The 13187-nt window shown below is 42.7% G+C and overlaps 1 protein-coding gene across 2 annotated transcripts in view; it reads left to right on the forward strand.

The window, feature by feature from the left end:
- ITPR3 (inositol 1,4,5-trisphosphate receptor, type 3) overlaps positions 1-13187 on the forward strand; it is a 152874-nt gene that overhangs the window by 136135 nt on the left and 3552 nt on the right. The window contains exons 48-56 of one of the 2 annotated variants that reach the window (XM_015419698.1): positions 4409-4601; positions 5460-5585; positions 6595-6767; positions 7095-7259; positions 8507-8699; positions 9340-9444; positions 10869-10993; positions 11506-11671; positions 12632-12792. In XM_015419698.1, coding sequence (XP_015275184.1) covers positions 4409-4601; positions 5460-5585; positions 6595-6767; positions 7095-7259; positions 8507-8699; positions 9340-9444; positions 10869-10993; positions 11506-11671; positions 12632-12792 — 1407 coding nt within the window. The remainder of the gene's footprint in view (positions 1-4408; positions 4602-5459; positions 5586-6594; positions 6768-7094; positions 7260-8506; positions 8700-9339; positions 9445-10868; positions 10994-11505; positions 11672-12631; positions 12793-13187) is intronic. The other variant, XM_015419706.1, reaches the window with a different exon arrangement.

Below are 13187 nucleotides of genomic sequence, written 5' to 3' on the forward strand. Positions count from 1 at the left end.
ATTTTTATATGTAACTCAATGTGTACAGTAGAAAGCTAGAGGAAAAGCAAAGAAGAATAAGTAGTGTTAGTGGGAAGAAGTTCAAAATCTTCCCATCAAGTTGGATTCTCAAACACTTCATAAATGGCTGATGATGTTTTCCAAATTCATATGGAATAATAAAAAATCATGTATAAATTTTATGTTACTTACCTGACCACTGAAAGGAGGAGGCCAGGGACTACCGAATTTAAAATTATATTATGAGGCTTCACAAATTAAGTATGGTTTATTATATTCTTCTCCGGATTCAACTAAAGCCTGAGTACAGATAGAAAAGTCTTACGTTTTCCCAAAACTGCTACATGAAGTAATGTGGGCCCCCTCTAAAGGGAGACCCATAACTATTCTAGACAACCCTTTCCTAAAAAAATTCTATTGATATCTGGGATAAGTATAGAGAAATCTTAGCACCAGGAGTCTCACCTGTAGCATGTTCTTGGGACAGCCGTGGTTTGTCCCGGGGGAAGAGGTTTCTTCATATAAAAACTGGAGACAGGTGGGAAAATTTAGAATAAGCAACTTGTGTAAAGAAGGGAAAAAATGGCCAAGGGAACAATTAGAATTTAAACATAATTTTAAAATCCCATGGTTTCAGGAGCAACAATTCTCATATGTTACAAAGTAATAACATCATAGAAAGTAGAAGAAGAGATTGGATTTATACCCCGCCCTTCACTACCCAAAGGTGTCTCAGAGCGGCTTACAAACTCCTCTCCCCACAACAGGTAGGTGGGGCTGAGAGAGCTCTGACAGTAACTGCTCTTTTTCAAGAACAGCTCTTATCAGAGCTATGGCTTGCCCAAGGTCATCTAGCCAGGTGCAAGTGGAGGATAACTTGTTCATTAATGATTTGGAGTTGGGAGTAAGCAGTGAAGTGGCTAAATTTGCGGATGATACTAAGTTGTTCAGGGTGGTGAAAACCAGTGAGGATTGTGAGGCACTCCAAAGGGATCTGTCAAAGATGGGCAAGTGGGCGTCAACATGGCAAATGGGGTTCAATGTGGCCAAGTGCAAGGTGATGCACATTGGAGCCAAAAATCCTAAATATAAATACACATTGATGGGGTCTGAACTGGCAGAGACAGATCAAGAGAGAGATCTTGGAGTTGTAGTAGATAACTCACTGAAAATGTCGAGACAGTGTGTGACTGCAATAAAGAAGGCAAATGCTATGCTGGGGATTATTAGGAAGGGTATTGAAAACAGATCAGCCAATATAATAATGCCCCTATATAAATCAATGGTGAGACCTCATTTGGAATACTGTGTGCAATTCTGGTCACCACACCTTAAAAAGGATATTATAGCTTTGGAAAAAGTGCAGAAAAGGGCAACTCGAATGATAAAAGGGTTGGAACACTTTCCCTATGAGGAAAGGTTAAAGCGCTTAGGGCTCTTTAGCTTGGAGAAAAGACGACTGAGGGGTGACATGATCGAGGTTTATAAGATTATGCATGGGAAAGAGCAGGTAAAGAAAGAGGTACTTTTCTCCCTTTCTCACAATACAAGAACCCGTGGGCACTCCATGAAATTGCTGAGCGGTCGGGTTAGAACGGATAAAAGGAAGTACTTCTTCACCCAAAGAGTGATTAACACTTGGAATTCACTGCCACAGGAAGTGGTGGCGGCTACAAGCATGGACGGCTTCAAAAGGGAATTAGATAAGCATATGGAGCAGAGGTCCATCAGTGGCTATTAGCCACAAGGTATAGCTAGGGGCTCTGGGGCAAGTGATGCTCTGTCTTCTTGGTGCTTGGGGGGGGGTCAACAGTGGGAGGGCTTCTAATGTCCTGGCCCCACTGGTGGACCTCCTGATGGCACTGGTATTTCTGGCCACTGTGTGATACAGAGTGGGCCTTTGTTGGACTGGATGGGCCTTTGGCCTGATCCAACATTGGCATCTCTTATGTTCTTATGAGTGGGGAATGAAACCTGATTCTCCCAGATTAGAGTCCGCGCACTTAACCGCTACACCAAACTGGCTCTTCAATCGCCCAATGACATAGTTTGAAAAGGCAATAGAGAACGGTATTGGAGACCAAAAAGGAGTCATTTCAAAACTTTTTAAGTCTTTGGCATATAGATATTGGTCTAAAATATCGGCACAACAGCAAGCCTGGCATAGAGACTGTGAGCGATTTCGCACTAGAGTTGCCTCGTGGCTCAGCCGCCGTTTGCCCCGACACAAACATGTTTAAGGATCACAAAACTGCGGAGGAAATCGGGCGAATCCGCGGGTCAAATGCAGCCCCGCAGCCTCGGGTGTGAAATTAACATGTTTGTGTTGGGGCAAACGGGGCTGTGCCACGAGGGAGCTCTAGTGCGAAATCGCCCTGTGAAATATCCCTAACACCAGAACAATGGGTGAGAATTTGGTCTTCCAGTTTGTATGTCACTAGATCCCTTAATATAAGACTTCAGAACTACAAGCTCTACTCCAGATGGTACATAACGCCACTTAAATTGTATCATTCTAAAGCAAAGAAAGATCCAAAATGCTGGAAAGGATGTGGCCAAACAGGTACGCTGTTCCACTGCTGGTGGTCTTGCCCAAAAGTTCAATTATTTTGGACAGCCATAATTACAAAAATTGAAGAAATATTGGGCATACAAATCCCTAAAACCCCGGAGGGAATACTGCTTAATCACTGGGACAACTCACCTTTGACACAGAACAAGAAATAGCTTGTGGTTCTGATGTTAATAGCAGCAAAGACGACTTTGGCACAACTTTGGAAAACAGAAAAAACACCTACCATTAAACAATGGTTTTCAAAATTATGGGATATTATAGCAATGGATAAGTTAGTTCTATTAATATTGGCAGCAGAAAATCCTATACAAAAAGATTGCTTTTTGAAAAAATGGTTTGCATTTTTTGAATACACAGCTAAAACAAATGACAGTACTGGTGCCTTACTTGTAAAATATGTGGATTTTTTATTTTACTAATCGTAAAAGTTCAAATGTAAGCAATATGATTTTGTTTCAGTTTTGTACCACTGAATTTTTTGTGTGATATGTTATTGTTTGAATAGTTTGAATGGTTATTTATTTTTTGAAATTTAATAAAAATAAAGTTACAAAAAAAATTAAGGGCAGTAAGGTACTGGCTGGATATTAGGAAAAACTTTTTTACCGTAAGGGTTGTTCAACAGTGTCATCAACTACCTAGGGAGGTGGTGAGCTCCCCCTCACTGGCAGTCTTTAAGCAGCAGCTGGGCAAACACTTGTCAGGGATGCTCTAGGCTGGTCCTGCATTGAGCAGGGGGTTGGACTAGATGGCCTGTATGGCCCCTTCCAACTCTGTGATTCCGGTATTGTCTTTCCTTTGACCTCCTCTTCCCATTCAGGTTTAGTCAGTCTGGTTTAATTTTTACTTGGATTTCTGCATTAGGGCATTTTTCTGTGTTGGAGAGTGTTAATTTATTTTCTTTTGGTGCCTCCTCTATTAACAAGTGCCATTGGCTTGACCATGGGCCCAGCAATCTCATGGCTGAGTGACTGTCAGGAGTCTCAAGTTCCCCAACAATTAGTTGAGCAATGCTCAATGTCTACTGCTCCCAGGCAGTAGGTTGGACTGTGTCCTCCAGTCAGTTTGCTGGTGCCCAGCAGCCTTGAATGCCAGCTGCCCTGTCAGTCATCAGGACCTTGTGTGAAGCAAAGGCAAACACATCACACTCCCTACAATGCCCCAAAGCCACATTTGTGGGGAACCACAAATACAGACCTTATTCCAGGAATTATTTGGTTGCAGTGGTTGCAGATTCTCCACTGCAAGAGGAAAATGCCTCACCACTTCTATTGACTTGTGCAACCCAGTTGAAAGGATTGCAGTCTCCCCATGGGAGGAAACCCTCCTCCCATGCCTGGTGGCACTAGGTGCAATACTAACATTTTGAAGCTGCCTTATCCTGAATCAACCATTGATCCATCAAGGTCAGTATTGTCTACTCAGACTGGCAGCGACTCTCCAGGGTCTCAGGCAGAGGTCATTCACATCACCAACTGCCTGGTCCTTTTAACTGGCAATGCCAGGGATTGAATCTGGGACCTTTTCCATGCCAAGCAGATGCTCTACCACTGGGCCACTTATTAAATGCTTATTTAATGCTGTGACGTTTATTGGTCAAGTCAAGTCAGCCTTTATTGGCATAAATTATCAGTACCATTTATACATTTAAAAACCAGTTAAAGCTCAATGATGGATGCAATGATTTTAACAGAATATTTTATACATATTGATGTTTTAAAACACTGTTATCTGTTGTGTACTTTTGGGATGTGGTAGGTCAAAAGGATCCTTTCCAAACCTAACCATCTAAGAATTGCAGATAAAAATTAACCTATTCTTGGTTTCCTTCAGATTGTGCGCCTGGACCGGAGCATGGAGCAGATCATATTTCCAGTGCCCAGCATTTGTGAGTTCCTGACCAAAGAGACAAAATATCGACTGTTTACCACTACAGAGCAAGATGAGCAGGGCAGCAAAGTCAGCGACTTCTTTGAGCAGTCATCCTTTCTCCATAATGAGATGGAGTGGCAGAGGAAACTACGCAGTAAGTGGAGGACATGGACGAGGGCTTTATTAGGACTGCTGCTCATAACCAAATATTATCTGGAATATCTAATTGCATATCTGATGGTGCACTGTCCTGTGTGGTGTCTGTTGCTCTCGACTGGGTAGTGAAGTGTCCTCAGACATTCCACAATGCCAGCATGTGATGATCTGTTCCCAAATGTGTTTCTGAAGTTTTTGAAGGTTTTCCTCCATTGTTTTCCTTCAAGTTTCTTCCTTCCTTGAGAGAGCTGAAATAGAAAAGTCTGTAACAGCAGCTTTTACCTGTCAGATGCTGAGGAGATTCTGTGGAAGTCATGGGAAAATCTCTAAAACAGAGTAATACAATACAAAGTCATGAATGCTAGCGAAAGCGCAAGGTCCCAACTAGAAAAATGCCCAGTATTTGCCATTGATCAATGATCAGACACTTTTTCTTGTAAATGTTTGGCCAGTGAGCTTACAAGACTTTCCTTTTTTCACATGAGAGGTTGTGATTTCGTATAGCTATGGATGGTGATATGACCCTTTAAACACTTAAGTATTGTAGAAAACTGATAATAGGTCTTTACTACAAATAACAGCTCCAATCCAGATGCAGAAATAAGGAAGGAAGAGGACATCACTCTGAAGAACCAGCTGTGTGCTACACAGGCTAAAATTTTGTAGAACCTAAAATAAGTGAGATTATATCTGTCCCAGTTTCTGGCAATTGATAGTGTTTGCTGCTGAGCTGAGGACACAGGAGTATTAATCCCTGTGACTAATTGCATTGAAGCTTTTGGGTCTCTGTGGAGGCCAGTGCCACCTCAAGAAAAGGATGAGATTTGCTCAGCTTTGCTTCTCTCTCTTCCCATAGGCAATCCGCTGATGTATTGGTTCTCCCGCCGAATGACACTCTGGGGAAGTATCTCCTTCAATCTGGCAGTCTTCATCAACATCATCATTGCTTTTTTCTATCCTTATGTCGAGGTCACTTCAATGGGTATGTACTCAGTCATGATCACTTTCAGGAGCAGAGTCGTCCTCTTTTCACAAACACCATTGACATTCACTGACCCCTTTGTAGACAAGTTTTTTTCCATTAATATCCTCTGCAAAATATACCATCTGGGGTGCTGAGAAGCTTCAGCAAACTTTGATAACTAGGGCTTTGCTGTCAACTGGTTGGCATTTTTCTAGCTCTAATAAAATTACTAGCGATTGATTTTTCTTTTGTGGCCAGTAAAAAAACCAACACCCAAAACTCCAGAAATAGCCTTTCTGCACGGTCAGTCAGAATGTCCTTAGAAACCAGGTCATAGCAAGAAGAGCTATTCCATGGATGTATTATTATGACACAGCTTCAGGGTTGATTTAAGTGAATATCCTTCACTTGGCCAGAGAGGGCAAAACATGTAAATGATACTGGGAGTTTAATAGCTGCTTGGTTGCATACAACTTGCTGTGATCCCCTAGAGCAGAGTGACATCAGTGACCGCTGTGCCAGGTTAAAAAAGGTAAAGGTTCCCTTGCTTAGGTGGGGCCAAAAGCAGTAAATGTTTTGGAGGCAGCTCAGAGCAGAGGTGGGGCTTGCATACCACTGGGCGGATGCACTGTTGATGAATGGCCAGTAGCACCATACATGGATGCAGGGTGATGATGCCATCAGCCATACTTGGATCTATTGGCCATACACTGGCACTGCATGGGTTGTGTGGGTCGTCCCCTTCTTTGGCTGTCTCGAGCAGATGCCTGCTGTTAAAAGCATAGGTCTTCTTTCTCTCTTAGTCACTGCTGTGCACTGGAGGCTGTTTAGTGCTTCCCACTGTATCTCACTGCTAATATTCTGATGAGTATGCTTTTCTCCACGATATTCATTTAAAACACATTCAATAACTGTTCTCCTAAGGTTTCCTCTCATTCTCTGAATATATTGCTGTATAAGGTGACTACAATAAACAACTTATGTTAACAAATGTGACTGTTTAATTAATATGTATGTCATTTTCCAGGATTGTTGGATTCTCCATTAATCCCACTGCTCTCCTGGTCCTTAATCTGCTTCTCTGTTATGGCTTTGTTTACCCGGCGCTATGGTGTCAGACCACTCCTTGTGGCATTGATCCTGCGCTCCATCTACCACCTGGGCATTGGCCTCACTTTGAACATATTGGGAGCTCTCAATGTAAGTCACTCGGCTAACAGAAGGTCAAAAGTGAACCTTTCCTTATCTTAGATGAGGCTTTCTGAAACAGTCCACCAAAAGAACTAACTGCCTTTACAGCAACTGGGCTGCAGGAACTGAGATTATTCCTATTTCTGAGTCTTTATTGTTGCCTGTACAGATCTAGGGGTAAAAATTTTTCCTCAGTATTAACAGAATGCAGAACCTGGGCCCTACTGATTTTCATGGATCATAAAGGCAAAATAGCATAAGAAATGACATTACAAACCCACTTTACAAAGTAATTCATTGCCTTCTCTACTCTTTTTGCTTTGTGATTGTTTACAGCTAACAAATAAGATTGTATTTGTGGTGAGCTTTGTGGGTAACCGCGGGACATTCATTCGAGGCTATAAGGCCATGATCATGGATATGGAGTTTCTCTATCACGTCGCCTACATCCTGACCAGCGTTTTGGGGCTTTTTGTACATGAACTCTTCTACAGCATCTTGGTACGGTAATCATGTCTATATAGTGGTGGTTTATTAATGAAAGTAGTGAGTTTTCTTTCTTGTTTTGGATTACCTGTTTTACAATGCTATTTTATCTTTGTCTATTGTTTTCTGAAGATAGATGAGGCTGTAAATATTTGGTTTTCTAAGCTTGCTAGAGAGAAATGCATTCTGATGGTTAGATTGGCAAGTATGGCAGAGCAAAACAAAGACCAGTTCATATTCAGGGAAATTTGGCAGCCAAGGAAAAGACTGGGAACCAGGATGCTAGCCTCCAAAGGCATTCTCATTCCTTTGTGCGAAAGGTGTTCATGTTGACTCACCTGATTTATTAGCCAAGTGGAATGCTAATGTCCAGTAGAATGATTTAATGAACAGCAGCCCATCATTCTGAGGATAGAAGAGGAATTCTTTCTTAAGAACATAAGAGAAGCCAATGTTGGATCAGGCCAATGGCCCATCTAGTCCAACACTCTGTCGCACAGTGGCCAAAAACACCAGGTGCCATCAGGAGGTCCAGCAGTGGGGCCAGGACACTAGAAGCCCTCCCACTGTTGCTCCCCCCCCCAAGCACCAAGAATACAGAACATCACTTGCCCCAGCCTGAGAGTTCCTATCTATACCTTGTAGCTAATAGCCACTGATGGACCTCTGCTCCATATGCTTATCTAATTTCCTCCTGAAGGTGTCCATGCTTGTAGCTGCCACCACCTCCTGTGGCAGTGAATTCCATGTGTTCATCACTCTTTGGGTGAAGAAGTACTTCCTTTTATCCGCTCTAACCTGACTGCTCAGCAATTTCATGGAGTGCCCACGAGTTCTTGTATTGTGAGAAAGGGAGAAAAGTACTTTTTCTACCTGCTCTATCCCATGCATAATCTTATAAGCCTCGATCATGTCACCCCTCAGCCGTCGTTTCTCCAAGCATTTTAACCTTTCTTCATAGGGCAAGTGTTCCAACCCTTTTATCATTCTAGTTGCCCTTTTCTGCACTTTTTACAATGCTATAATATCCTTTTTAAGGTGTGGTGACCAGAACTGTACACAGTACTCCAAATGAGGTTGCACCAGTGATTTATATAGGGGCATTATGATACTGGCTGATTTGTTTTCAATTCCCTTCCTAATAATCCGCATCATAGCGTTGGCCTTTTTTATTGCAGTTGCACACTGTCTTGACATTTTCATTCTCTCCTCCTCTTTGGCTTAATTCTGTGTGAGCAAGTTTTTTTTCGTTTCTATTTCAGCTGTTTGATTTAATCTATCGGGAGGAGACCTTATTCAATGTCATCAAAAGTGTGACGCGCAATGGACGCTCCATCCTGCTGACAGCCCTCCTGGCCCTCATCCTCGTTTACCTCTTCTCCATTGTAGGCTTTCTCTTTCTAAAAGATGACTTCATCATGGAAGTGGATCCACTGCCCAACATCAAATCAAAAGGTCTTTGCCCCCATCCACTTCTCAAGACAAACCCTCCCTGCTCGATTCTGAAATACCAATGAATGAGGTTTAACAACTGTCTGCAGTATCTGTATTATTTGAAACATTGGTACTGCTGACTTCATGAAATAGTTCACAGCCCAAGCCAGAAATTTAAGCACTTTTGATTTGTAGCTCATTTTATCCATGTTTACTCAGAAGTAAATCCCAGTTAATTCAGTCAGACATACTCCCAAGTAAGGACTGGATCCAGACTAAATTGTCAGTTTCCACCAATTCCCTTTCGTACTGCAGATCCCATCCCCCGCTGTTCCTCAGGGGACCCCTTTCCCCCATCAGCAGCATTTTGTGGAGATGAGTGGGCAGAAGGAAGCAGGAACGTTCCGTTCTGCTAATGGAAAATTTAGTCTGGATCCAACCCAAACCGTGCACAGGATTGCATCCTAGAACAGTGTGGTCTCACTGAACCATGTTAAGCTAAATCCAATGAAATCCTGCCACTTCAGCTTTAACTGGGCAGTGGGTTGGACTTGGGCCCAACATGAGTTGATTGTGTCTTGAAATGGGAGAAGGATGGAAACAAATAAAGGTTTAAATAAAAAGGATGTTTGGATAATGCTGTGGTCTCTTATGTTTACAGCTACGCCTTTTGAAATGCAAAGAAATGTACATGTTTTTACGGAGTCATGCAGCAGCGACCAAATTACCTGCACTTCTGGCACTGTTATGCCTGAAGCGACAGAAGGTAAATGGGATTGTTTAAAAGCTTACTGTAGTAGAGATGCTTGAGGATGTGAAGATTTTATTTATTTCACTTATATCCTTTCTCCCCAATGGAATTGAAAGCAACTTACCTCTTTCTCCTCTGTTTTATCCTCACAACAACACTGTGAGGTAGGGTAGGCTGAGAGCATGTGACTGACCCAAGGTCACCCAGCAAGTTTCCATGGCATGAGTGGGGATATGAACCTGGGTTTCCCAGATCCTAGTCTGATACTCCAACCACTACAATATGCTTCTTTTCCCTTACACTGTGATAGTGCACATGGACATTAGCACAAGAAGCAATTATTGCTTTTTGTGCTGTCGCCTCAGAGAGGCTGATTTCCTAGTTACAGTTCAAGGTGCTTTGCTAGCACATCCCCAGCACCTTGATAGGAAAGAAGGACAGGTTTTTCTGGACTAAGGACAGCAGGTAGTAGAGCACAGAAAGGATTTCCAAAAGCTCATTGGAACAAGCAGAACTAAGAACAAAAGAACATAAGAGAAGCCAATGTTGGGTCAGGCCCATCTAGTCCAACACTCTGTGTCACACCAAAACTGAGAGTTCCTATATATACCCTGTGGCTAATAGCCACTGATGGACCTCTGCTCCATATGTTTATCCAATTCCCTCTTGAAGCCGTCCATGCTTGTAGCTGCCGCCACCTCCTGTGGCAGTGAATTCCATGTGTTCATCACTCTTTGGGTGAAGAAGTACTTCCTTTTATCCGTTCTAACCCGACTGCTCAGCAATTTCATGGAGTGCCCACGAGTTCTTGTATTGTGAGAAAGGGAGAAAAGTACCTCTTTCCCTACCTGCTCCATCGCACGCATAATCTTATAAACCTCGATCATGTCACCCCTCAGCTGTCGTTTCTCCAAGCTAAAGAGCCCCAAGCGTTTTAACCTTTCTTCATAGGGAAAGTGTTCCAACCCTTTTATTATTCAAGTTCCCCTTTTCTGCACTTTTTCCAATGCTATAATATCCTTTTTGAGGTGTGGTGACCAGACCTGTACACAGTACTCCAAATGAGGTTGCACCAGTGATTTATATAGGGGCATTATGATACTGGCTGATCTGTTTTCAATACCCTTCCTAATAATCCCCAGCATAGCATTGGCCTTTTTTATTGCAGTCACACACTGTCTCGGCATTTTCAGTGAGTCATCTACTGCAACTCCAAGATCTCTCTCTTGGTCAGTCTCTGCCAGTTTGGACCCCATCAGCTGTTACACCTGGGTCCTGAAAATTATCCCAATATTTTCTTTCATGTCTTTTAACAAGTGGTTAAGGCAGAGCAGCCAAACATTCTGTAGACATCGGTAATACAGAAAAAACAACATTCTGAAGGCTAGCCACATGTTACTGGTCTGCTCTTCTGCTGAATGTGCTTTTGTTTGTTCCAGAAGAGGATGGAGATAATACAGAACGTGCCTGTGACACACTGCTCATGTGCATTGTCACAGTTCTGAATCACGGCCTCAGAAATGGAGGTGGTGTGGGTGACATCCTCAGGAAGCCATCCAAGGAAGTGAGTTTACTTGGAGCAATCTGTATATAAGTAAAAGCTGCCTACAGTTGTAGTCCAGTGCACTGTAAAGTGTGATTATATCCCACTGACATGCTTAATGGGGTGCCAGACTGAATGCTGTGCTTTGACATAGACATGCCCTTACAAAGTTCTCATCTCTGATACTGACAAGAAGACCAGATGCATCACATTTCCATATGCTGCCAGAGGAACATGCTTCGCTTTTCCTAGCCTTTTGTGAGATTTGCCATGCCTACTTTACCCATCTTGTATAATCACTCTTTGCAGCTACCTGTTTCAGTTTTGACATTACCAAATCTACACAACCTGCACTCCATGGCATTCTGACAACACATCACATTCTTTACTTCCTGTTTAGCCATATTTGCGAGGGCAACTGGATTACCTTCTAAATTTTTTGAGGGCAGAGTGGTTTGATATCAGAGCGCAACCCAGGAGAAGAGAAAGCTATGCCTGCTTTTAACAACTGCCCGTGCTTTTCTGTCCTAAAGGAGTCTCTGTTCCCTGCTCGAGTGATATACGACCTCCTCTTCTTCTTCATTGTCATCATCATAGTCCTCAACCTCATCTTTGGTGTCATTATAGACACTTTTGCAGATCTAAGGAGTGAGAAGCAGAAAAAAGAAGAGATCCTGAAGACAACATGTTTTGTATGTGGTACGTACCCAACAAAATACCTTTACCAGATTCCTCTATGTAGTCAGCTAGCATCCCCCAAGATCCTTCAATCCATCCTTAGAACAAGAGGGGGCAGTCTCCTTCTCTGATATGAAACAAAAGATGCAGGACATGGATTGTGGCTGCATGCCACAAGAAGGGGTAGGTATGGCTTGTAAGCCACGGCGTACTTTGTGATGTGTCTACAGCAGGTAAGATTTCTTGTAACACATGGGTGTACTTCAAAGGCCTATTTGTGTCCAGAATATATCAAAAGATGACCCAAGTCCCACTAAACCCAGAGGCAGAGGTCCCATTGCAACTCTCAGATCACAGCTTTTTGCTTCAGCTGGCTTGTGGGCAGGATAGGTTTCCTCTCACACGCTGTGTGTGAGACCTTACATCTTGCATTTCCTACGTTATGCTCCTTACAATGACATTTAAATCCTTTTTTAAGTGGACACACCCTGCTTCATCCATTTTTTGTTTTCAAGCCGTGCTTTTGATTTTAAGAATTTATCTGCAAAACTGAATAAACTATGCACAACTGCATGAAAGGTAATGCTCCACTGCAAACATTAGCACAGTCCAGGAGAATGCCTACTCAACCCCATTGTCTGCAAAGCATCTCTTCTCCACAGATATTGGAGCAGATGTTTTAGAAGAAATATGGCCCGGGAAATATCACCTTTGCGTCTGCAAGGAGCACCCATTCAGAACCAGCTGTCTCCATCTTGCAGCCTCCCAACATTTTGTGATTGGCTCTAGTCCTCGATGGTAGCCAACAGGCTCTCTTGAGACTGGGGACGCCAGGTCTGTGATATTCATATTACCACATGTCACAGCAGGTGCCCTACAGAATGACACGTGCAGAACAAATTGCTTTGAATTGAAGTTATGGAGGGGCACAGCGGTACATAGATAAACACTGCAATGTTCTTTTCTTCATTGCCTCTTTAGGACTTGAAAGAGACAAGTTTGACAACAAGACAGTGTCCTTTGAAGAGCACATTAAATTTGAGCACAACATGTGGAATTATCTGTATTTCATTGTGCTGGTGCGAGTGAAAAACAAGACTGACTACACTGGACCTGAGAGCTACGTAGGACAAATGATAAAGGTGTGCGCTGTGCATTGCAGGATGCATGCTCACATGCTGCCAAAATGTTCACTTTGAAAGGCATTTTTTTGCAAGCTGTTTAAGAAGTGGGTGAAGAGGGGGCAGAAGGTAGATTACGGTTCACTGTTAGATTATGCAGGGCAAGCTGTTGCTGTTATTATCTGATGCAGCAAGGCACTTCTTATGACATTAAGATATTCAGGAATACCTGACACAGATTAGTCATGCCTGCCTTAACAGCAGACCTCAAGGATTCTAGTCGATCCCTTCTAATTCAGATATTGCCAAAGAGCATTATCTATTCAACATAGCATCAGAATAGCGTGTTTATAAGAGGACTGTCTTTTAAGCAATTTGGACAACTTTATTGTAGGGGTACAGTGAGGTTCTCCTGG

The sequence above is a fragment of the Gekko japonicus genome, unplaced genomic scaffold (genome assembly GCF_001447785.1).
Source record: "Gekko japonicus isolate JY-2015 unplaced genomic scaffold, Gekko_japonicus_V1.1 scaffold255, whole genome shotgun sequence".
Taxonomy (NCBI): Eukaryota; Metazoa; Chordata; class Lepidosauria; order Squamata; family Gekkonidae; genus Gekko; species Gekko japonicus.